The sequence below is a fragment of the Cryptomeria japonica genome, chromosome 5, assembly GCF_030272615.1.
Source record: "Cryptomeria japonica chromosome 5, Sugi_1.0, whole genome shotgun sequence".
NCBI classification, from domain to species: domain Eukaryota; kingdom Viridiplantae; phylum Streptophyta; class Pinopsida; order Cupressales; family Cupressaceae; genus Cryptomeria; species Cryptomeria japonica.
In genome coordinates, this window is record NC_081409.1 from 652,732,638 (window position 1) to 652,757,157 (window position 24,520).

General features: G+C 36.5%; 1 protein-coding gene across 3 annotated transcripts in view; it reads left to right on the forward strand.

The window, feature by feature from the left end:
• The first annotated feature begins 1,708 nt into the window (after window positions 1-1,708).
• LOC131037240 (uncharacterized) overlaps window positions 1,709-24,520 on the forward strand; it is a 106,809-nt gene continuing 83,997 nt past the window's right edge. Inside the window, exons 1-5 of one of the 3 annotated variants that reach the window (XM_057969311.2) lie at window positions 1,709-2,008; window positions 16,071-16,129; window positions 16,427-16,519; window positions 16,713-16,835; window positions 19,329-19,449. In XM_057969311.2, the coding sequence (XP_057825294.2) occupies window positions 16,497-16,519; window positions 16,713-16,835; window positions 19,329-19,449 (267 nt within the window). In that variant the 5' untranslated portion in view covers window positions 1,709-2,008; window positions 16,071-16,129; window positions 16,427-16,496. Of the gene's footprint in view, window positions 2,009-16,070; window positions 16,130-16,426; window positions 16,520-16,712; window positions 16,885-19,328; window positions 19,450-24,520 lie in introns of those variants that run through there. The other 2 variants (XM_057969310.2, XM_057969312.2) reach the window with 2 other exon arrangements.

The window sequence follows — 24,520 nt, forward strand, 5'->3', positions numbered from 1 at the left end:
CAACTCCATTTAAATCAGCTTCAAATGTAACAACATTTGTCCAGGTTTGCATCATGGTCAAATTTTTCTTAAGTTTTTACAACAAGTTCATTTTGTGCAAATCCAATTAGGGTTTACATTCCTCCATGTCTCATAGATATGTAGAAAAAGTTGGGGGCCACCATTTTATGTGCTTATTTAATATTTAAATTTTTTTTTTTTCTTTTAAAAAGATTAATTTTTCCTCAACATGTAATTAATTTATGGGACATTGCGACTTCGTAAAAAGATTTTACATCTCCCCCGGATCATTATCAAATGATTTTGTGCAAGTAAGAATGTTGAAGGGGTCCACCATTTAAATTTGTAATGTCTCATTTAGATTTACTTAATGCAATTTCTCTTTCCCTTTTTTTATGATTAATTTAAATCATATGATTTAAATTTTGAATTCACCTATAACTTTATATTTGAACTCAATCTTTTGCCTCTGGGTGTCATGACATTAGTTTGCCTCCCTTTGAAACTATATGCTTGGCTCTACCCTTATGGGAGCCGTATTTACCCCCACAAATTATCCCCGTGTGTTATTCTTACGAACTTGGGCATTGGCATTAAATCTGGCTTGCTATTTATGTCTTTCATTAAGGAACTTGTAACAAAAATAACCTCATCTAATGATCAAATAAACCATTTCTTCTCAAACCAATATCCATAAATTGGACATTGGCATTAAATCTGGCTTGCTATTTATGTCTTTCATTAAGGAACTTGTAACAAAAATAACCTCATCTAATGATCAAATAAACCATTTCTTCTCAAACCAATATCCATAAATTGGAAAAACTTGATGTCAGCAAGGAAAACTTCAATAACTTTGTGAAAGTGCTCTCCCTGGTTAATCAACATGCACTTCAAGAGAATATGAAGTAGTCCTAAAACCAAGAAAAGATGTATATTGATTGCCATCAATTAGAAAGAGTTTTTGAGGTCGGAGACATGGTTTCCTTGAGGTTATAGAAAATCTTCCCTCAAGGGAAGTGGAGAAAGTTGAGGTTGCCTATGAGCTGAAACTTCTAGAAAATAGTAGGATTCACAATGTTTTTTAGGTGTTATATTTGAAAAAGCTTTTTTTAGGTGTTATATTTGAAAAAAGCACTTGTACAACAAGTTACACCTTCATTAGAGTTGCCACCACTTGATAATGAGGGCAAATTGGTTTTGGACCCTGAGGCTATCATTGATATGAGGAAGAAGTGGTTTTGAAAGGAGGCAATTCTTGAGTATTTAAAGAAAAGGAAAAACTTGCCTCTTGAAGATGCTATGCAGAAAGGAGCAAAAATCTTTGATCATCCAAATTTGAAAATGTTTGAAGACATCCGTTCAAATGTTTTTTTTTTTTTGATGAGTAAAGGCAGAGCCAGATTTATATTAATTTTGGTTAAATACATAAATTATTCTCTGAGTTCCATAACATTCCAAAAACCCCTGTTCTCAAAAAGCTCAACAAAACATAGTTCCCTTCTAGGGTTGGAGACTTTTAGGCTTATGCTTTAGCCATTTTATCAAAGCATTCAAAAATTTAATATAAAATGTTTTTAAACACACTGTTTAATAATATTAAATAATAAAACAATACAATAAAGTAAGAAATGCATAATTTTAATTTGAGCGTTAATATTTGTGTCCTGAGATCTTCAAATAGGTATAAGGTATAAAGGGCATTCCTATTTCATTTTTGTATCATCTAATTTTGGCAATTCTGGAGCGAACTCTTGCAAATTTAGTTTTCAGTGCGAAAGGGACAAAAACCCTCCTCCAGACTACAAAAATCCTAGGTGAAGACTTGTTTATGCTAGAACCAACTGAAGGCATCCTCCAGCCACGCCACAGATTGCATCATTTTTGATATGGAGACTTAGATTACCCTTACGCAAGACATTTTGCTTAAACCAAACAGCTTGATCGCCGCCAGTGAACCAGCACTGGGATACATATGGCTTGTCTGAGCCGCCAGATTTGGCTGCTGGTAATTTTTTTTATAATTTGAAGTTGTACTCTGTATTCATTGAGGAATAAAATTGCTATCAAAGTTAAATAATCCTTTTCAGATCTGCAGTTTCTCCATTTTGGAGCACAAGGACAGTATAGTTTGATTTCATTCAATCTGAGTGCGTCTGCCATAAACTCGTTCTTTCCAAGTTTGCGGTATTTATCATTATGTGCTTGGGTACAACAGTAAATGACAGTTTGGGTTTGACTATTTTTAAGTTGAATCCTAAGAGTAAACCCTAGCGACAATTACACTTTAATATTTGTCATTGAATTATCAATTTTCAGCTGTGTTATGTATTTAAGCTGCTGTATTTGTGCAAATTATGGAAATTTTTTTATGCTATATATTGTAAGGCTGCGTCCGGCTTTACAGAACTGGGGAAAAGAATCCTGGGAGCCACCCAATTGGAAGCTGAATTGGAAACTTAGCGTTAATAAATAAATCAAAATCTATATTTATTCCTTTCAAGTTAATGGTTTAGAATTATATTTTCAAATCGAGAAACAAGTACAGCTTGAGAGCAGAAAATAAAACAGAGAGAATAATACTACGCATGCTACAGCACACAATCACAGATTTTTATTTATTGATTTGAATGCATTACAATTACAATTATTTATAGAGGATCCATACGATCCATCTCAACTGGGATAAAGAAGAAAATATCAAACAGGAAACTATTACATAACAGATTGGAAAACGTGGAGAACAGATTTGGATATGTGGAAGAGATGTGGCAGGGAGTGTAACAGAACTATAGCAAATGTGGGAAACCAGACTCAATGGATACAGTGAACTGCAGTTCAGTTTCAATTGATTGTCTGTGTGTAGTGTGGGAGAAATTAATTTTTTCCAACACTCCCCCTTAATTTCTACCATTAATAGTTTGACTTTGAACATCAACATTTGCCTTTAATATTCAAAGTTTTCTATCGATTCTAGTAAATCCCATAATTCTGTTGGGATGCTCTAGCCATGAGCTCTGGTCCACTTGGTTATCCACTCCATTGTAGGTTCAAGTGTGATACACTTGTTTTATTTTTCAACACCTGCATTGAGTCACACTGGTGGTACTCAAGGATTGTAACTTTAGTGGGCTCTTCTGGCCTCTTTCCAAACCATGATTAATTTTCTTGCAATCTCCTTTCTTCTCTAGATTCACATGCCTTCTTATCTTCCTTGGCTACCACAAATTATTGTCTTCAAACAGCAATCCTTTGCCTTCAGGCTCTCAATAATCTGCCTGCTACGTCTTTGGCTTCAAAAATTGCTTCGACACCTTGCAATCTTCTTTCACCTCTTTATGGTCATTACAATTTTCCTGCAACTTCTATTTTGACGGGATGATACATCTATCCCTTCTTCCTGCTTCTGCTTTTTACAAATCTTTCACTCTCTCTTAACCTTCAACTGCTGCGACAATTTTCTTTAAACACTTAATGGTTGGTTTTCGGACCCTTTTCTTTCTTTTTGCTTCAGTTAACTGTGGTTTGCAAGGTGACAATATTGCTTTTCTCCCCTTCATTTCTTCAATTGTTTGCTAATGATCTCTTCAACATTTGACAGCTTCACTCAGAATTCTGCAACTATAGCTTCGGCTACCTTTCTATTGACATTGAAAAATAAACAGCTACAGACCTACAAAATGATGTTCAGTTTCAATACACTTTAGTACACTGCTTCATTTTTACTGACTCCCCTCATCATAACCACCTTGGGATTTTGTGGCTTATCCCTAACCAATACAATTCTGAAATGGTTTCAGCTTACCACGAACCATCACACGAAGTGGTTTCTAGCTGACCACAAACTCTACACAGAAGTGGTTTCAGCTGACCACAAACCTTACTTACAAGTGGTTTCGGCTGATCCCAAACCTCAAATACAAGTGGTTTAAGCTGACCATGAACCATTATGATGGGGACATTAATGGACACACTTGAAAATTTTCTAATTTCTTTGGCACACACAAAATATGTACCAAACACAAACACTGAAAAACCATCTCTCGCTATGAGACAACTCATGTGCCCTTTTCTCACAAGGAGACAAGATGCACCTTCTGACACTGCCACTTGCACAGAGGCTCCCCATAGACCACTGATCTGTTTCAACTTTTCTCACAATGATGACTTTTCAATGATTTGCATCTCACAAATAGCTTCAGCCTCAGCTCCAAACTTTCTGAAAATTTTCTAATTTCTTTGGCAGGCACAAAATATGTACCGAACACAAACACTGCAAAAACATCTCTCGCTATGAGACGACTCGTGTGCCCTACTCTCACAAGGAGACAAGACGCACCTTCTGACACTGCCACTTGCACAGAGGCACCCCATAGACCACTGATCTGTTTCAACTCTTCTCACAATTATGACTTTTCAATGATTTGCATCTCACAAACAGCTTCAGCCTCAGCTCCAATCTCTCCTTCGCTTTGCACATTAACAGAGATCCAACACTTGCAATTTTCTTCTAACAGGTGGCTTCAAAAAACAGCGACCTCCTACTTTGACCATGAACTTCACTTTGAGGGCAGCTAAAAAGTCTTCAGCATCCTTTTGTCTTTAGCGGTCTTCAACTTTAGGCGACTACTCCAAGCCTGCGGTGGTTTCTTTCCTCTCTAACGACTCTAGCAAATGCAGTGCCTGCCATCTAAACTTTGCTTTGGCATTTTTTGTCAGATCTGAAACAGATCTGCACGCCTTCAATCTCCACAAGTGATGTACAAATTGCCTTGTTCTTCTGTTGCGCAGCAACCACTCACGTCCTTGTACTTCAATAGCATCTTTGCCTTAAAACATTTCTATAATAAATCTCTGCAAATCCAGCTGCTAACACACATTAGATTAAGTAGCCAAAAAATCTTATTCCATGGGTCACAATCCAACAACTACTTTATCCCAACTTTACACCCACATATCATAGCTCAAAACTAAGCCCACATAGTGCAAAGATTTTCTAGGCGGTTTGTACACTCTTGCACAGCTGACTGTGTACAACTGCAGTTTTAATACTTCATTTGCAGGCTGGTGCTTGCTAATCTTTCCCCCTAGGCTCTAATCACACCCCTTATTGTATCTCCAGTACTATTACTAACAAGCACAGGTTTTGGCTTTACAGCACTATCAGATTGAGCAAGATTACTACTCCCAAATGGATTTCCTACACCCAGATCAGAAAGATGAAAGATCGGAAGAAAAATTTAGACTTTCCTTGCCATTTGCTGCATCAGCTCAACTTTCGAGTGCTTATACACTTATAATCCTGGGACCTCTTGTGAGGGTGTTAGGTCCTGTTGTGACCTTTTTCACACATTGCCCCATTGCAAATGGGGACCCCCTGTTTTTGCTTTTTAGGGTTTTGCCTTGGCGTCACAACTGCTAAGTCCAATCTTTTTGCAATGAGAAGTTAGAATTTTTGAGTGGTCATCAAAGCCAGTTAGGGAAATCATGGTCAAAACCAAAGATGTAAATATCTTAATCGACAATAAATCTTTCGGCCAAAATTTTAAAAAAAATTGGGAATCAGGAAAAAATCGGGAAAAAATCGGCAATAAATCACCAAAATTATCAAACATTTGAAAATATATAATTTTTTAAAATATTCTAAAAAAGTACATGTATACACTAAATTTATAGAACACAATAGCATATTACTGGTTTCCATCATAAATAAATCATAGTTTGAGACTTTGAGTCAAATACATACCATATGGCATATAGCAAAATGATATACCAAAAAAACAAGTTCAAGTTCTAAATAGTAAATACTAAATACAATTGAGTCAAATCCATATTGTAGAGCGTAGACCACAAAACAAATCAGTGAAGTCTGAAATTCTGAATACATATTAAAGTTCATGGTTTCATATCATTGAAAACTGGAAATCATAGATTGCGTTTGCGACTAAAGCTCAAAAAACTCTGTTGCCGCTGAGTGGGTGTTGAAGTAGATGGTGTTGCAGCAGTTGCTGCTGCTGCAATATCCTCAACCGGTGATGAATCTGCCTCTTCTAGATCAACAAACTCATCACCCGCCTCCTCACGTTCTGCCACCTTTGCCGCCCATTCAGCTGCCTCCCTCTCCATCTCATCTGACTGAGCGTCAGTGATAAATGCATCCACATCAATATCACTAGTAGCACCATCAGGTTCAACAATCCAATCCATTGTGTATGGATCAATCTCATCAATGTCAAGTGCCTCATATGAATTGTTCCTTTGTACCCTCCTTTCATGCAGTCGAAGGTTGTACCGCACATATACAAGGTCATTCAAGCGCTTTTGAGTCAACCTATTGCGCTTCTTTGTGTGAATGGCCTCAAAGACACTCCAGTTGCGCTCACAACCAGAAGCACTACAAGGTTGAGATAATATGCGGATTGCAAGCTTTTGAAGATTAGGCGTTGTGGCACCATAATCTTCCCACCACAGATCTGCAAGCATACAAATTGGCATTTATAACTCGGTAAAGATTTTTATAAACTTAAAGATTGAAATAAATGGTAAAATAGATTTAAGAGCACATTTGTTTGTACCTGGCAGCAGGGTGTCTCTCTTACGAATACCAATAGGTGAAGAAAACAATGGCCCATCTTCCTTCTTGTACCTCTGCAACTCATCAACAATGATGTCTTGAATATTTTCATTAGGAACCAACCTCTGAATACATGTGTCAAGGCCAAGTTGAACCTCCTCATCTATTTTGAAAGTGCGGGAGTAAAAGAACTTGGGGTTCAAATAGTAGGCAGCAACATGGATATGTTGGTGGAGTTGTCGGTTCCACCTTCGATCAATTATGCGCCATATGGGTTCATATTTAGTCCTCTCTGACCCATACAAGTGTTGAATTGCCTCTTTGGCCTTATCCATGGCCTCATATAGATACCCTATGGGGCTTTTATCCCCATCCACCATCTGTAGAACCCTCACCAACGGTTCTGACAACTAGACATGACAAATTTAACAAAAATCAGCAATGTGTAATATTAGAAAATTAAAAAATATATCATCAATTGAAATTTGAACTTTGAACACTTACATTGATGATCTCCTCCATGAGTTTGGCAAATCTATCATCAAAAACGGCCTTCACGACCTTCTCTGCTTCAGGCTTCCTACAATAAGGGCATTGCAACCATCTTTCACTCACAAACATCCTCTTTAAGTTGGGCAATGCACGTAATATGTTCTGTAAGTTGAGAAAATTCGTGGCAAAACGTGTGACTCCTGAATGCACAAGATCCTTACCATCAGTGTGTTGTCTCATAAGTTCCAAGACCCATGTGTGGTTGTAGATGTACTTTGTGATTTCCCTTCCATCTTCAACCACATTCTTCACCCAACTAAGTTTCCCTATGTCCTCGAGGAGTAAATCAAGGCAATGAGCAGCACAAGGGCTCCGAAATAATGACGGATGCCTAGCCTGTAGAAGTTTACCGCTGCCACATATGCAGCTGCATTATCGGTCACAACCTGAACAACATTCTGCACTCCCACTTCGATCACCACCTCATCCAACATGTTGCACAAGGTTTCTGCATTCTTCACTTGAATTGAGGCATCAATCGATTTTAAAAATACCACCTGTCCCTCTGAAGCAACTAGAAAGTTTATGAGTGTCCTATTCCTACTATCCGTCCACCCATTAGATAAAATGGTGCAGCCATTCTTTTCCCAATTCCTCCTTTGTTGTTCCACCAGCTGATGTGTGTTTTGTACCTCATCCTGCAATAATGGCTCACTCAACTCATAACGACTTGGGGACTTGAACCCCTTACCAGAAATGGTCAATCCACTGACCATTTGCTCCCAATATGGACTCTCAATAATACTAAACGGAATATTGTTGTAAATCCAAAATCTAGTTTCTGCCGCTCTTGTTTGCTGATGCACTTCCTTATTCCATGAAGTACCTAACAATCCAGGTTGTGCACCAGGAGTGTTACGAGGAATGAAAAAACCAGATGTATTGCTGCCCATTGCATTATTTTCAGACCCTGTAGAACTGATATCTCTCATTGGGGCTGCCATTGCCTCTGCTGTCCTGTTTTTTTTTATGCCTTATTTTGCTCATATCCTGAAATTCTTTCTTTTGCCTCCCTCTGAACCTCTTCAGGAACATCGGCGCATGCCGTAATATACTTTCCAGGGATCTTTCCAAGGTGATATTTGAGTCGATAAATGCCACCGGTCATAGTTTTTCGTGCAATGGTTACACATAACCTCTCCTGCCACTGCACCTGGTGTGCCATGTTTCCACAAAGGATCCCTCTTTTTACCACCACCAGTAGATGAAGAAGCCATTGTCTTCTATAAATATTTGAAAGAAACCTAGCAAAAGAGAGAGTCAACATAAAAAATCATATTCATATACAGTATACATAGTCTAAGACTCTAAGATACACAGTCTAATATTACGCCATTACTTTATTATTTGAAAATTCTGGTTGTACACAGTCACAATTAAACTATTGAAAAAAAGACTTCAACTTTAATGAAAGAAGACTTCAATAAACTTCCAATTTGTCGTGTGAAGGTTGCTAATATTTTTTGTTAATGTATTGGTTCTATATAAGTTTGCTGTCTTCATTTCAGTTTTGTAGTGGTCTTAATCAGATGTCTGTGCATCACTTAGTCTTTGATGGATCAATTTTATATCAAGCTTGGGACACATTTAGTTAAAAGAATTCTGAAAAGAATGTAACATACAAATCAGAATCTCTGCATAAGCAATTGGATGCCTTGCCTTCTATGTTTGTTGCCTTGGAAAACACTTGGGAAGCTATTTTCAGGAATAGAACTATGAAGAACAAAGTTCTACTATAGGAAGAAAATGATTGTCTCTCAATAAACTATTAATAATAATGAAATAGTTCCATTAAACTAATAATTATTAATAATAATGAAATTGTATAAAAATATAGTAATAATGAAATATATATGGAACCAGGAAAACAATATTGAATATATATTAAGTTTAACAGTTTGGGGTTACATATACTAAGTTAGTAACAGTTTAATTGTCTTTTCCATGTATATTTCAAATAGTATACTGTTTACATAATTATACATGAAATATATTATCTAACAGTATACTATTTGAAATATACAATTAATTTATGAAATATATTATGTAACAGTTTATAACTTTATATATTATATAGTATGTAATGAGTATAATATGAAATATACATGCAGGAAAACATTATATATTAACAGTAAACTAGTAAATATATATTAAGTTTAACATAATCTCATACCAATAAATTTATTACGTTGTTAAACACTTAAACTTGATATTATATTCAATATTTTTTATCGAATCTCATACTGATAAATTTATGAATGTTTAAGACTTAAGTGTTTAACAATGTCATAAATATCGCGGAAATGCAGATCGCGGAAAAGTCCCTTGCCTGTGGACACTCACTGTTGCAGATTGCGGAAATGCAGATCGCGCCGTGTAGGAAATGCGGACTGTCGTCGCCGTGGAGGAAATGTGGACTGCGGACTGCGGAAATGTGGACTGCCGTCGCCATGGACGAAATGCGGACTCTCGTCGCCGTCTGAATCCACGCGATAAAATATTCACGTATTTAGGGCTAACTTAACGCTTTATAAAAAAAACAAGTGCCTTTTTTTTTCCCGATTCTTAACACTGAAAATTGCGATTTTCAACGATTTTCACAGGTTAAACTAGGGCTGATTTTTCTGAAAAATCTTTCGCGATTTAACTGGCGATAAAATCGGTTAAGGGTTTGCATTGGGAAAAATCGCGATTTTCCTAATTTTTCCCCGATATTTGCATCCTTGGTCAAAACAGTGTCTTGACACAGCCAATGTGCCTAGAAAGTCCAAAGAATGAAGATTGCAATTGATTTGGGTCAATTTGGACAACTTTCTATTTTTGGAAGGTTTATTCATGTATTTAGGGCTAACTTAATGCTTTATAAAAAAAAACAATTGCCTTTTTTTTTCCCGATTCTTAACACCGAAAATCGCGATTTTCAACGATTTTCACATGTCAAACTAGGGCCGATTTTTCAGTAAAATCTTTTGTGATTTAACTGGCGATAAAATCGGTTACGGGTTTGCATCAGGAAAAATCGCGATTTTCTCGATTTTTCCCCGATATTTGCATCCTTGGTCAAAATAGTGTCTTGACATCGTCAATGTGCCTCGAAAGTCCAAAGAGCGAAGATTGCAATTGATTTGGGTCAATTTGGACAACTTTCTATTTTTGGAAGGTTTTGCTTTTTCGTTTTTTCCTATTTTTAGGAAGTTTCGTTTTTGGCACTTTAAGCACGATCTCTGAAATGGCTATTTTAAAAAAGTTTTTCTTATTTTTTAGGGATTCTTGCTTTTTCTATTTTCGAAAAGGGGATCTAGGGTTTTGAACTTTTGACTCAGTGTTATGGTGAAAATGATCGAGAATTTTATCCAAAATTCAAAAGTTGTCCAAAAAGCCAAGTTCCTAAATTTGAGGAGTTCGAAGGGATTCAAAGGCACAATTGTGAGTGATTTCAAAATTTCAAGGTCATTGGAGTAAAATTGGATAAGGTATGAAGGATTTCAAATCTGGTTCTCATGAGGAAAGTCTTTCACAAAGTCCACCTAGGGATGCATGTGCTAGGGGAATGAAGTCTTCCAAGTCTGCCTAGAATGAAGAGTTGCTTGGCAAAGGAGAGGAAAGAAATGAGTCAAGTCCGCCTTGCTTGGGAAGAGGTTCTTTCAAGTCCGCCCTTGCATGAAGAAAGAGTATGTCCAAGTCCACCTTGGGAAAGAGAAAGTTTAGATGGCAGGCACTTCATTTGGGGAAAGGTGGAGATAAAGTCCGCTTGGCATGTGGAATGTTTCCTATCAAGTCTGCCCTTATGTGGAATGCAATCCATGAAGAGTTGTTTGGCAAAGGAGAGGAAAGAAATGAGTCAAGTCCACCTTGCTTGGGAAGAGGTTCTTTCAAGTCTGCCCTTGCATGAAGAAAGAGTATGTCCAAGTCCACCTTGGGAAAGAGAAAGTTTAGATGGCAGGCACTTCATTTGGGGAAAGGTGGAGATAAGGTCTGCCTAGAGGTTAAGGAGCTAACAAGTAAGAGGTGAACAACTTTTGCCAAGTCTGCCCTCATTGGGAAGATACATGATGAAGTCTGCCCAGCAAAGATAGAATGTTTTAGGAAAGAATCTTGCAAAGTCCACCCTCATGAAAGAGAAAATCACTTGTAACATGGAATGAATCTCTCCAAGTCTGCCCAAGGAAACATGCTAATTTCGCTGTGAAAAAGGAAAGAAGTTTGATAAGGATTGCTTTTCATGAAGTCTTCTCTAGCAAAGGAAAGAAATCTTAAAACTCCGATTAGCATGAGGAAAGGAAATTATGAAGTCTGCTGGCAGTAAGTAAAGCATTTCTCAAAGTCCGCCCAGCAAAGGAAGAAAGCCTTCAAATTCCGATCTGCACAAGGAAAAGTTTTAGCAAAGTCCGACTTGTATTGAGGAAGGGAAACTACCAAGTCCGCCTGGCCTTGAAGAGGCTAAGTCATCAGCAAGGAAAGAAAGTTATGAAGTCTGATTAAAAGGAAGAAACATTTTGTGGGAGTCCGCCTTCCAACTAAGAAAGAAAATGCTGAAGTCCGCCATCACTTGGAAAAGATTTTGGAAAGTTCGCCTTGAGTGAGGAAAATAATTTCCAAAGTCCTACACATGCTGAGGAAAAGATTTGTTGAACTCCGCCAGCAATGAGGAAAGAATCTCCTTAAGTCCGCCCAGCTATCAAGGATAGAAAGTGTTGAAGTTCGAACAAAGAATTCATTTTTAGAAAGTTTTGAGATTTGGAAAGACAAAAGAATTCATTTTAGAAAGTTTCAAAATTTGGAAGAGAAAGAAGAGATGAGTTCGATTCATGGACTCAAGGTCAAAATGGAAACTTTCTCCAAGGACTGAAATTAAACTCAAAACAAAATCAGAACTTTCCTAAGGGCTAAACTCAACTGAAAATAAAAAATAGAAACTTTCTCAATGAACTGAAATTGACAAGGAAAACAAGATCATTTATCGAATGTCTAAGTTCGATGTATGGAATGAAAATAGAAACAAGATAAGTTGGATTTGGGAAAGATGAATTGTGTTTCTAAATGCAGAAATTGAACTCTTCATGAGTCATTCATTCATTTCAACAGTTCGAGTTTGGAGAGCAAGACACTTGAAGAAAAGATTATTTCAGGCTTTCTAAGGCATCTTCAGAGCTTCAAGAACAGATCAGAGATTTTTCTAAGGCATTTACAAGAGGGAGAAGTGAAGATTTTCACACCAAGCATTCTTTCTACTCATTTCTTGCCTAAATTCTGAAGGTGACAGGGGTCAAGGCAGATTTATTGAGTTTTCAATCTGGTTTTCAAGTTTTGGATGGAGTTTTGAAGGAAAATGAGTTTGATTTTCACGACTTGGTCAAATTTTCTCATCATTTTTCATTTATTTCACAGATTTTGGGACTAAGTTATTAATCAAAGACAAATCTCAGTCCCAAATTCTCAAATCAGATTGAGCTTTTCAAGCTTTCTTAAAGCTTTAATAAATTCCTAAGTGCTTGCAGCCTGTTGAAACTTAAATGTTGAGGAATTGGAGTTAAAGGACCAAAATCAGAACTCATTATGCCATCAAACCTTCAAAATTTGCACTCAAAGTAAGAATCTTAACTTAATTTTCTTTTCGTTTTGCAGGTCATAAATGGCAGTTGAAGCTAGGATCATCGCAGAAAACACAAATGGAGTTTCAAGCCAGATTCAGAATTGAAGACAAATCCACAAGCAAGGTTCGTTCGAGCATAGAGGTGGCCAAAATTTGGCTAAATGTTGAAAGGTCCGCATGAAGGTGTTACAAAATGAATTGCCAAAATTTGGCTAAGTACGAGAAACATTTCACAGAAAAATTCCAATTTCCTCTATTGTGGCAAAAGCACAGAAAATCCTTCTCCAAATTCAAGGCACTTGAAAGAATTTCAAGGCATCAAGAAAGAAAAGTCCTCAAACTTGGTGAAAATATAGAAAAAATTTCGGACTTCTTGAGGGATTTCATCTACAATCCCCAATCTATTGAAGAAAGCAGGGCAACTTCTTCAAGGATTTCATCTCGTGAAGAATTAAAGACAAGTTCACAATCAAAATCAGATGGTGACAAGAAGAGTAATCCAAGCGAATTTTTATACTCGGACAATTTCTTGACACAACTTGGAGAATTCAGAGAGGAAATTCAAAGGAATAACATCATTTCCAGTTCAACCAAGAGGGCATCCAACACGCTGAGGTGGCACCTCGTCATCTTCCAACCAATTAGATTGTTCCAAGTTAGCATGTCCAAGTTCAATGAACTTGACTTATCCACGGAAGCTTCTAGAAGGCACACTTCATAATGCAACAACCTTCTATTTTTATTATTGGTTTATATTTAGTAGAAAGACAAGTGTCCCCAAATGTAATTTTCTCATTGGTCGAGGGGTAGTTAGTTGTAACAAACCCTAATTAGGGTTTTATTTTGTAATCTCGGCCATTGATTCGAAATCAATCTTGGCCATTGAATTGTAATTGAGGAGCCTATAAATTGAGCTCGTCCCTCATTTGTAAATCATGGGAGCATGTTGCAAAACATGTTAAGATAAGCAAATTGTTGTTTATGACTGCCAAAGTAATAAGTAATGCATTGTTCGAATTGATGGTGATTACTTCTCTTATTTTGGAGTTTGCATGGTTCTTATCACTCATCATAGTTTAGATTTTATTTCATGTATGTTAGATGAATGCAAGATTTGATAAGTATTGATTTATGGTGAGTTTTCTGCTCATACTTTTGATGAACAAACGATTTTTGTTCATTGTGTAAAGTTAGTCTGCGCCTACTTTGTGGATGCTTAACTTCTGTTTGGATGAATATTGTTCGATTTGATGGTAATTATTCATGACGTGAAAATCATAAGCACACCATCTTGAAGATTGCACCAACTTTGTGTGGTTGTCCTAGTGTGGCGAAGCAAAGTGTTGTTATTGATTTCACCTAGTCAACACCGTCTCTTGAATTCTTAGGAGTAGATTAGAACTTCTAAACCTTCATCTCTTTTTCAGTTTTCTTGAAGTCCATGATCCAAGACCCAATTGATAGAGCTTCATTGACTAGACCTTCATTGTGAATTGAACAAGCCAAGCGTAAGTCCCCCTTGTATTTCAGCATACATAACCAAGGAAGCTATCCAACATAAAGTCACTTGTTCCCACATATAGACCTTGGATTCGCCTTGTGGCTTTTTTTGCAATCTTGGCACAAGTAGTGATTTTGTTCAGGAGAGGATAGAGTATCCTTGGATATTTTATTCTAATGTTCAGTGAATGATAAAACATACACCAACAGGTCCACACAAGCTCTGATACCAAAATAGAAAATCAGTACACCAGAAGTAATAGAGATAGAACAGCAGAACAATCTGTTGATTTCTTATTCATCAAGTATAAACAACAATACATATTTATAACGCAATGTGATTCAACAGCCTACCCAACAACCCTCCGACAAATCTGGACATAGTTTGACAGCAAACTAGTAGAACTTGACAGTGAACTGGAACTGATGGACAGCGCTACAGTTCTTTATTGATCCTATCAAACTCTATTGACACATGAGCAATACCTGTAAAATTCAGTTTGACTTTTTCTAACAGAGCTCTGCCATCATTATGGTAGGAATGCAATGCTCAAAAATGTGCCTGAAGATAAACATCTCTGTAAATCAATTTCCTGCATTTCCATGTCCTTCATTATCTGCTGCAACATCTTCTTCATCTGAAGAATTTACATCGATTGGATTCTCATCCCTAAAGCAGGGGGTAAAATGCTTTGTTGATGATCAGGTAGAATCAAATTTATGTAAGTGGCTGTGATTGTTTCAATCTCTTGCATGACCCTTTTCCAGCCCTGAATCCAGAAAATGTGAGCATTTGTGCCTTTCATCCATGTTAATTTTCAGATTGTTGTGGTGGTGTTATAAAAGTTCACCCTGTATCTGAGAGAATTGCTGTGCTGGAGTCCAGTTACGTTGGAGTCTAGATGATTTGTAATATAAATTAGAATTCCTTCCTGTGGTCTGATGGCTCATTTAATGTTGGTAGAAGGAAGCTGATCAAGAATTGTTAGTTGGCGATGGTCAAGGGGTCTATGGATCAAGTCATATAGCATGCTCAATAAATTCTTGCATGATATTTACAAAGGAAGTTTTACTTCGACAATTGTATTACAAATCAGTATAGGCCAGCATTTCCTACTGGGATTTTCAGAGACAACAACGCATTCAGATACTTCTGCTTGATGAATTTGAGGAATATTTAATCCTATTTCTCTCACATGGTGAAGATGTAGATACTTGAAATAGATTTGGCATGATTAAAATACAATTGTGGGGAAGTCGCATAAAAAAATGATTTTATATTTGTAAAATATCATTATTGTAAGGCCCCCATTGTTTAGCTTGAGAGGTGGAGCAGGTAGCAATAGAACATTATGCTTCCCCTAGTTCTGTATTCAAGTCCTGGTTTACATACGGGGCGTGGCTTGGCACTGTTACACAATGTACAGGTTAAAATGGACTCACTCTGTTCCTGATTGCCATAATTGGCTGATAAGGTCCCAGGGCTCCAATTTCTGGGTATTATATATATGTTTGTAATATTCATTGTAGTGGGCCCCACATCTAACATTAATAATCAATTTTATAGTTGTTGGCTGTTGCCACCTTTGGACCAGTGATCATTTTATTACAATAATTGTAAACAGGCATTAAAATAAATTTTTAATATATGGACACACTGATTAAGATGGTGAATGAACTTTGGTTTATAATGTATGATCTTTTCTTTGAACATTGTTTTTTACTCTTGTACATATAGAGATACATACCAAGAGTATATTTCCACATCAATTTGCTGGATGAAATGATCTTCTGTAATCTTTTTGCATATATAGTCAGACATACTTTTAATTCATATTTTGCTTTTTATAGTGGACTGCAGAACAAAAAAATTCAACACATTGCCTGAACTGACCTAATGGTTCAGTCAGGTACCCTTTTTCTTATTCCTTTTTTAGATGACTGCAAATTATCTGGTCGGTATGTTATCTTAAGTGATTGATTTTCATGAAACCTTTAGGTTCTTGTCTTTCATAAAAGTATGGGTTTATGCTAAAGCTGTCATTTATTTTTCCTTTGAAATGAGCTTCTTTTTAAGTGGATGCTGACTATCTATGTGTGCTAGTTTAAGAAATCCACTTAATCAAGTTTCACTTAACTTCAACTCTTTTGTACCAGTCAATGTGCATGGTGTGTTGTCAAATACTTAAGTTGTACTTACTCTGCAGAATACATAATACGCAAGGACTTGAGGTTATTAAGGTTGACGGAGTCCAGCATTTTAGTCATTTGAACATCATGAGTGCAGAACCCTTCAAGCGGTATGTTTAATGCTTTCTCATATAACCTTCTCATTCAGGCTCTATGAGGAATTTTAGTAATCATGCTTAATTATCCAGCAAAACTTTTAAGAAAATGTTTGCTTGCTTAGTTTATAGGTTTTTGAGGCTGATCAGCCCCGGTTGTAGATCTTGATATCTTTTTCCTTATTCATTAAATGTTCTTATTTAGCAGGTTGGTGAAACTTGTGGCAAGGGCTTTTTATGATGATATCCCTACAAGAACGGAGAATCAACCAAAATCTGGAAGAAGTGATAACAGGGGAATGGCAGTTGTGGTCCTTGATGCTTTAACTAGGTCAAATATTCTTTGACTAGCAATGTTACTAAAATCCCTGATTAATCATGTACTGTTCTATTGATTCATGATATAGTGATCCATTTTTTGTAAAATAAGCTTTCAAGATTGCATTTTTTCAAAACATCGTCTAATTGTTTGCTTTTATAAAATTGTTTTCGTGATTTGTCTTTTTGGGATCCTTAGGGTCATTTTCTGTTTACAATATTGGTGACATCGACTGATTATTTTATCTTTTCTGATTCTTCAAGGAACACGTAAATTCACAATTAGAAACCATTTTGTTTTATTTGTTCTATGGGGATTTACAGTGGATCCCTCAATCTTTGGATGCAAATGAGTCCCTGTCCTCAGGGATGTTATTACTTGCCCACTTTATTTGGGTTGTGATAATGTGGGGAGCAAGCTCCGTGGTTCCCAGGGTGAGATTTAAACCTGGATCTTTTGTCATGCTAACACTTCCCCTTTACCATTGAGTCATGTCCTCCAGATTATTAGAAACAATTTTTTTCTATGCAATATGGTCCTATTTGAAAAATTTAAATAATAAATATGAAATTTGGAAGCCCGGAAAAAATGTTGGCAGTTGTACAGTTCAATCATATGTTGTAAAAGACAACTCTTCATGCCACTATGAATTTGATGTACTGGCAAAGGATGATTTATACTAGTGAATTGTATCCTCTAGTATCCAGATAGATTCATGCTGCCTTGAATTTGATGTGTTGGCAAAGGATGAACCATGCTTCAGAATTGTATTCTCTAGTATGTATATGGATTCATGCTGTGAAGGCTGCTTGACATGTAATCTTCCTTTGGCGAATTGTGTTGGTTTTTTGCATTTATCTTGGTTCATTTGTGGATAAATACTCTTTATCTTAATTGTCTGAATATTGAAATTGATATCTTAATTTCTGTGGGAAAGCCTTATTCAGTCTATAGATGTATTCTTCTCCTTTTGGAAGAATGGTTGTACTGTATTAAACTAAAATCCATTGCAGCACCAAATTCTGTTTAGTAGGAAAGCTATTCTTTGTTACTAGTTTGAATGGATTCATGGCAAATTGTTTCCAAGTTTTCTTTTAGTGAAGACTCAGATTTTATTTTAAGTTATAATGTGTTGTACTGGGGATTGGATTCACATTTTTGAGCTTGTTTATAAAGAATCCAAAAATTCAGTGGGGGTCTATGTACCAGGGACTCTGCTAACATTGAGAAGGAAATTATGAATATGCTATTGATTTTGAAACAAAGTAACTTGAGTGGTTTACATATTGTCAAGGTTTCCTGGGGGATGTTGATTGACAACACATGAAATGAAAATTTCTTATTTTTTGATAAGCATGAAATTTAAATGATATTGAGGGACAGAGCTTGTAACTATCATAAGAAATACGGTCTATCTCTAGAACTGAATCCATGAAAAGGCAATTAGAAACATTAGACTAATCCTAAGCCAGAAAATAGGCATGGCTCTAATAAACCTAGGTTGTCTGATTTTAGTTCAGCTTCAAATTTGACAAATATAAAATTCAGAAAAGCTCCTAGATTTATGAAAGTCTTAAAATTTGGCCTCAATATTTTTACTGTTTTGAAGCAGACTCTTTTGCCAAATTGGTAATTGAGCAATGTTTATCTAATTAACTACAGAAGGAAGATGGATATTACAAATTTACTTAGTCATATTTTTCAGTATTAATGCTGTTAATTGCCTTTTCAAATTGATGCTAGGTTTCTAATGGCAATGATAAATTCGTCTGTTCCTTTACATGTTCTTATTGTAATATCCATAGTTGAATTTATGTAGCTATGTATGGATTGATGTTGAAGCACTTAAAGGTGAGGCACCCTTTTTGGTTGATGCATTTGTGAAGAATAGCTTTAATAGTTTGCATGCATGTGTGTACCAACACACATATACATATACATATACACACACACACACACACATATGCATAACTATATATCTGTGTGTGGGTGTGTATATTCATTCACACATACATATACATATATATATACATATGTATGTGTATGTGCATATGTATATGTATATGAATATGTATATGTATGTGTGTGTGTGTGTGTGTGTGTGTGTGTGTGTGTGTGTGTGTGTGAATGAATAGATATATCTTCCATCCATCCATTGACGCACAGCCTGACTTGGCTTGATAGTGAAGGCATGTATACTCTGGAAAGATTACATGTTTGAATTTGTAGGGAGGAAGTGTTGTATAAACACAAGCAATCCCCAAGTAGAATGGATGCATAAGGGGGTCTCATGCAAAAATTGGTGTCTGGTTTGGTGGTGACCTTTACCTTTTACTGTTAAATCTGTATGTTTGCATTGATTTTCAGTTGGAAAAAGTTAGATTGCAGTTTATGTTATTTTTTCCAATTGTTCAGTACGTTTTGAAATGTAGAATTTAACCATCTTAATGTATTAAAAAGATGCTTATACTGATGCTTGGGTTTTGTATCCTCATTGTATGGTAGGCGGCAATGGGTTAAGGAGGATGATTTGGCTAAGGATCTAAAGCTACATTCAAAACAACTTAGACGTACTTTACGATTTTTTGAAGAAGAGAGGCTAATTACCAGGGATCATCGTCGTGAGGTCCTGTCTTACTTAAGAGTGTTTTATACTTTCAGTTTGTAGACTTTTATATGATATTTTAATAAAAATACTACATGAACATGCTCTATTTCATTTTTTTTTTGTCATATTTTCTGCTTGATTTCTTAGTTTTTTTCTTTTAATTGGTGTTCTATGGGGCATGGGGACAGATTCTTCTTGCCCCTTATTTCCTGAAAAAAAATGGTACACCCTTAGCATGTTTCTCAAGGTGGGGGAAATTTCCTGGGACATTTCCAGTCAGGGGACCTGGGGCACTGGCCTGCAGTCTTCAGCGTCCTTGTGACATCCTTGTTTTGAACAGAAATTGTTTCTTTCTTGCTTCAATTAGTACATTTTGTTCTGCAGTTTTTGAATGTAATTGCAGGCTTTGATTAATACCCCATAACTGTTAATTTGCCTTGCAAACTAATAAATGAGCTTAATACTGTCAGATGTATTTCTTGTAAATTCTGTAAGATATGGGCTGCAAAAATAAAATTGTTGCTTTCTACTTACTTTGGGGAGAGTAATTGGTTCACATGATTCAAGTTCTGCACATGGATATCTCAATTGGTTCCTCTGCAATTTCTCTGCAACCATCGGGGGTTTTACTTTTTTATTGCCAGATTTAATTGAACCAATCAGTCCTTTGATAGTAACAGAGAATTGTGTTTTCTGGTTATGCAAGTCCTCCATATATACAGAGGGATCTGTAGGGGCCCTCACCCTTATAATATAAAAAAATGCTAACACAAGACCACACCAGAGAGTCTACCATAAATACATAAAGCCATGAGAGGCCAAAACAACTTAACAGAAGTATACAAAAATTCTACATGCATATTCAACTAGCATAGCAAAGACTACAACCGACAAAATCAAGAAACAAAACAGAGATACTAGTTGTTTTACACCCTCTAGCCACCCACCTCACCAACACCATTCTCTGATGCTTCCGGAACACCTGACATCACATTTCATTGCTTCACATCCACCACCACTTGTGTCATAGGAGGATTAACACTACCATCAATGTTAGCCAATGAGTCAAAGCAAACCTTGTGGATGACTACCCACCTCTTCCTACATGAACCAACAGATATCCAGCAAGAGAGAGGGGCATGAATGCAATTGCTATTCACAATGTACCATCTTTATGAGACACCAACACTGTTTTCATAACTATGTGGAGATCAAAACAAAAAGAGGAAAGAACCTGGAGATTGTGGTTGACACGTGCATTTCAGACAGCAGAGCCCAATCATCTCTCTCCAAAGAAGGGGCGTGAGGATCTATAATGGATCCAAAACTAGTCAAACCTTCAACCAATAATGGAACCTTCTCATCACTATCTACAAGAAATTCTCCACTAGACCCAACTCTAGCTATCTAAGCAGAGCCTAAATCCTTAGAATGCAAATAGCACACTAGAAATTGAATCTCGTAAATCTTCAGAATCCACTGCTTTCTCTAACCTTGATTTGAACTCCACCAAAAGTCTTGCCTTGGAATGAAACTTATTGGTAGCTATACCATCATGTCCAAGGACTAGCTTCAATGTTTTAAGATTGTGGTATTAGGGCAATGAAAGATAGTATACAAGAAAGGATCGCAAGAAGGCTTTAAATGACACCTAAGAGCCATGTGAAAGAAACACAACCACAATCATTGTTGCCTAGCTAGAGCTAGAACCAAGAGACAAATAAACAAATGCCACGAGGAACAAAACACCATAGAACAACCAAGTGCTACTACAAGAGAAATAGGTAGTAGAGTGCATGTCAACATGTGCAAAAGGACAAAGCAATTACCTTCACCATCAATAAAGAGGGGTAAAAATAAGACCAAACTTATTGTTGGTACTTGCATTCGAATTGTAGAGCCCAAAGATCCTCCTCCAAAGAAGTGATCTGAGAACCCTTAATAGACCTAAAACTAGTCAAACCTTCAACCAACAACAAAACCTATTCATCACTATCCACTAGGAATTATCCACTAGACCCGACTTTATCTATTTGAGCAACACCTAAACTCTTAGAATGGATAAACATGCTAGTAATCAAATCTCTTAAATCTAGTTACAAAAGAAAGAATGAAAGAGAGAAAATAAGAACTACATTAATGTCCACAAGACAACGATGTAGGTCAATTGTAAGAGAAAGAACATCTAGTTACAATAGAAAAATACCATGGAAAAAAGGAAAGAAGGTGCTGAAAAGGTGATTAAAGATCTGAAACAAAAAAAACATTAACCAGATGGTAAACTCAAAAGTAGATAAATTCTAACATTGTGATTTGTTTACAAATAACCATGCAATGACGATACCCCTCGAAGAAATTAAGGGGATGTTAATGATCAAAGCTAAATATTGGTGATGGAAATTAACACTCACTTGTTTTTAACTTTTTAGTAAAGTTAGGAGTAGATGAGGATCCGACAACATTATCATCCACCTTTGTGACATGACCATATCATTTGATAATGTTCATAGGAGAATATTTGAGATTGAGTTATCCAAGCTAGTCCAAAACCATGAATTTCTAGTGGTAGAGGTAAACCTGCTAATATGTGCATGACCCCTTGGCATAGGCTACATGCCAGTGTTTTTTTTTGCTAATATGTAGCTCCTTTGTCAAATACCTGCCAATTTTTTTTTTTCAAATAGTTTGACAAAGGGGCTACATGTCATGTCCTAATTTCAGTAGCTGATGAGTGATTTGAGGGGACTATGTTTGGTTACACTATAAAGGAATTCTGAGAAGAGAGCTTCTTTTGTAGTTCTAGCAATAGGCTATTTATATAGTTTACAAGGATATAGACTGGTTAGCAGATGTGTATTGTATTTGTTCTTAAGAATATTTACTAATTGATTTTAATTTCTCCGGTGAAATATGTTGTTAAGAGCCTACCTGTGTATTGCCCATTAAAAGGGAATTTACTTGTTAGTTTCAAGGAGTAATGTCTGTTAATGTTAGAACCAGAAACATAAGACACAGAAATCTGAAACAATAAAATTTCACAAGAGCAAGATACACAAGTATGTATCCTGGGAAAACCCTCCACCTGAGGGTGAAAAACCCAGCCACACCAAAAATCAATCTTTATTAATGTCGCAAACTGAATACAAAGCTCTCAAGCTGAATAATTTAAACACAATTGAAAACACTTATCAATCAGAGGATGAAGCTGATAACACCTTAAACTGAAGGCTTCTACAAAACAGTCAGCACAAAGCTTACTGGGACATATGGTAATTATCCCCTCGATTACACATAAAACAACAGAGAAAATATATAAGCAGAAGAAGATGCTGACTCTGAATGATGCACCGAAGATCACATAAAATAATATAAATACTTTCTTGAACTTTTTCACACACTCACGAAGCACAACAGCAACATGCCTTTATAGATAAGATTCGAAACAACTCTAAGTTGAAAGAAGGTGAAAGGACAAAAATGGAAGCAGACGAAAAGCCAACAATAACATCCGCAATACACAAGGTGTCAGTTACGATACAGCTGTTCCATAAACCACCGACGAAGGGAGTCAAATAGACAAAGAACCAACCGCGCTTCTTGTAGGATTAAAATACGATAAGTAGAGGAGACACAGCCATCACACACGACATACTCCATGAAGGCGCAAGGAATATGCAGAGAAAACAGACGGTTATCAAGAAAACTGATACGCTCCAGCTAGCTTGAGGAGAGAAAGAAATGCAGAACTCAACAGTCGAACAATATAGGTGAACTGAAAAATTCACAACCATCGCAGGTAATGACGTCTACTAAAGCTACAACATTAACACTCCCTCTTAGCAAAGGAGATGTCATTTACAAATTTTCAAGTCACGGAGTCTCTCAACATGACAAACACAATGGCTACACCCATATGTGTAAAAAGCAAAACTTTATCACGGATTCTCTCAACATGATAGCATCATGGATTCACTCAACATGATGTTCACCATGGCTATTCCCATGTGTGAAATAAACACAAGCTCTCATCACGGAGTAGCTGTCAACATGTGTAGCCTCCACCTCTTTATTGCCGGTTCCCATTGTGTTAGTCTTGTAGCTGAATCTTATCTTCTCATAAGACTCCTCGAGCACTGTTCTTTATATCAGGAATCTTTTGGTATGCATTAAGGTCTGCTCAAATACACCACATACTGAGTGTTCTCTCCTTTGAACAAAATAGAGATTGTAGATTATAGCAATGACAACAATGTGATAAATGATCATAGCAAATACAAGCTGATAGGATGCAAATGAGCAACGACATAGAGAAGCCGTGATCTTGTCCTTCCAAAAACAATAAAGTGGACTTCACACGATGTGATACCCACAGATCAGTTGCATTGCAGAGATCCCGTCGAGTTTTTGCAGGGCCGCTTAAGAAATCTGAAATAGGAAGAAATGAATTCACATCTTAGAGATTGGCGTAGTTTTCAGAAAAACATAGTTTAAATAACACCAAACAATGAACAAGCAACCCTCCCAGAATCCCGAGGCCTCCTATGAGGGAGACAACCTTAGACTTGCTCTGATACCATGTTAACGTTAGAACCAGAAACATAAGACACAAAAATCTGAAACAATAAAATTTCACAAGAACAAGATACACAGGTATTTATCTTGGGAAAACCTTCCATCTGAGGGTGAAAAACCCAGCCACACCAAAAATCAATCTTTATTAATGTCGCAAACTGAATACAAAGCTCTCAAGCTGAATAATTTAAACACAATTGAAAACACTTATCAATCAAAGGATTAAGCCGATAACACCTGAAACTGAAGGCTTCTAAAAAACAGGCAGCACGAAGCTTACCGGGACATATAGTAATTATCCCCTCGATTACACATAAGACAATAGAGAAAATATATAAGCAGAAGAAGATGCTAACTCTGAATGATGCACCGAAGATCACATAAAATAATATAAACTCTTTCTTGAACTTTTTCACACACTCACGAAGCACAACAGCAACACACCTTTATAGATAAGACTCGAATCAACTCTAAGTCAGAAGAAGGTGAAAGGCCGAAAACGGAAGCAAATGAAAAG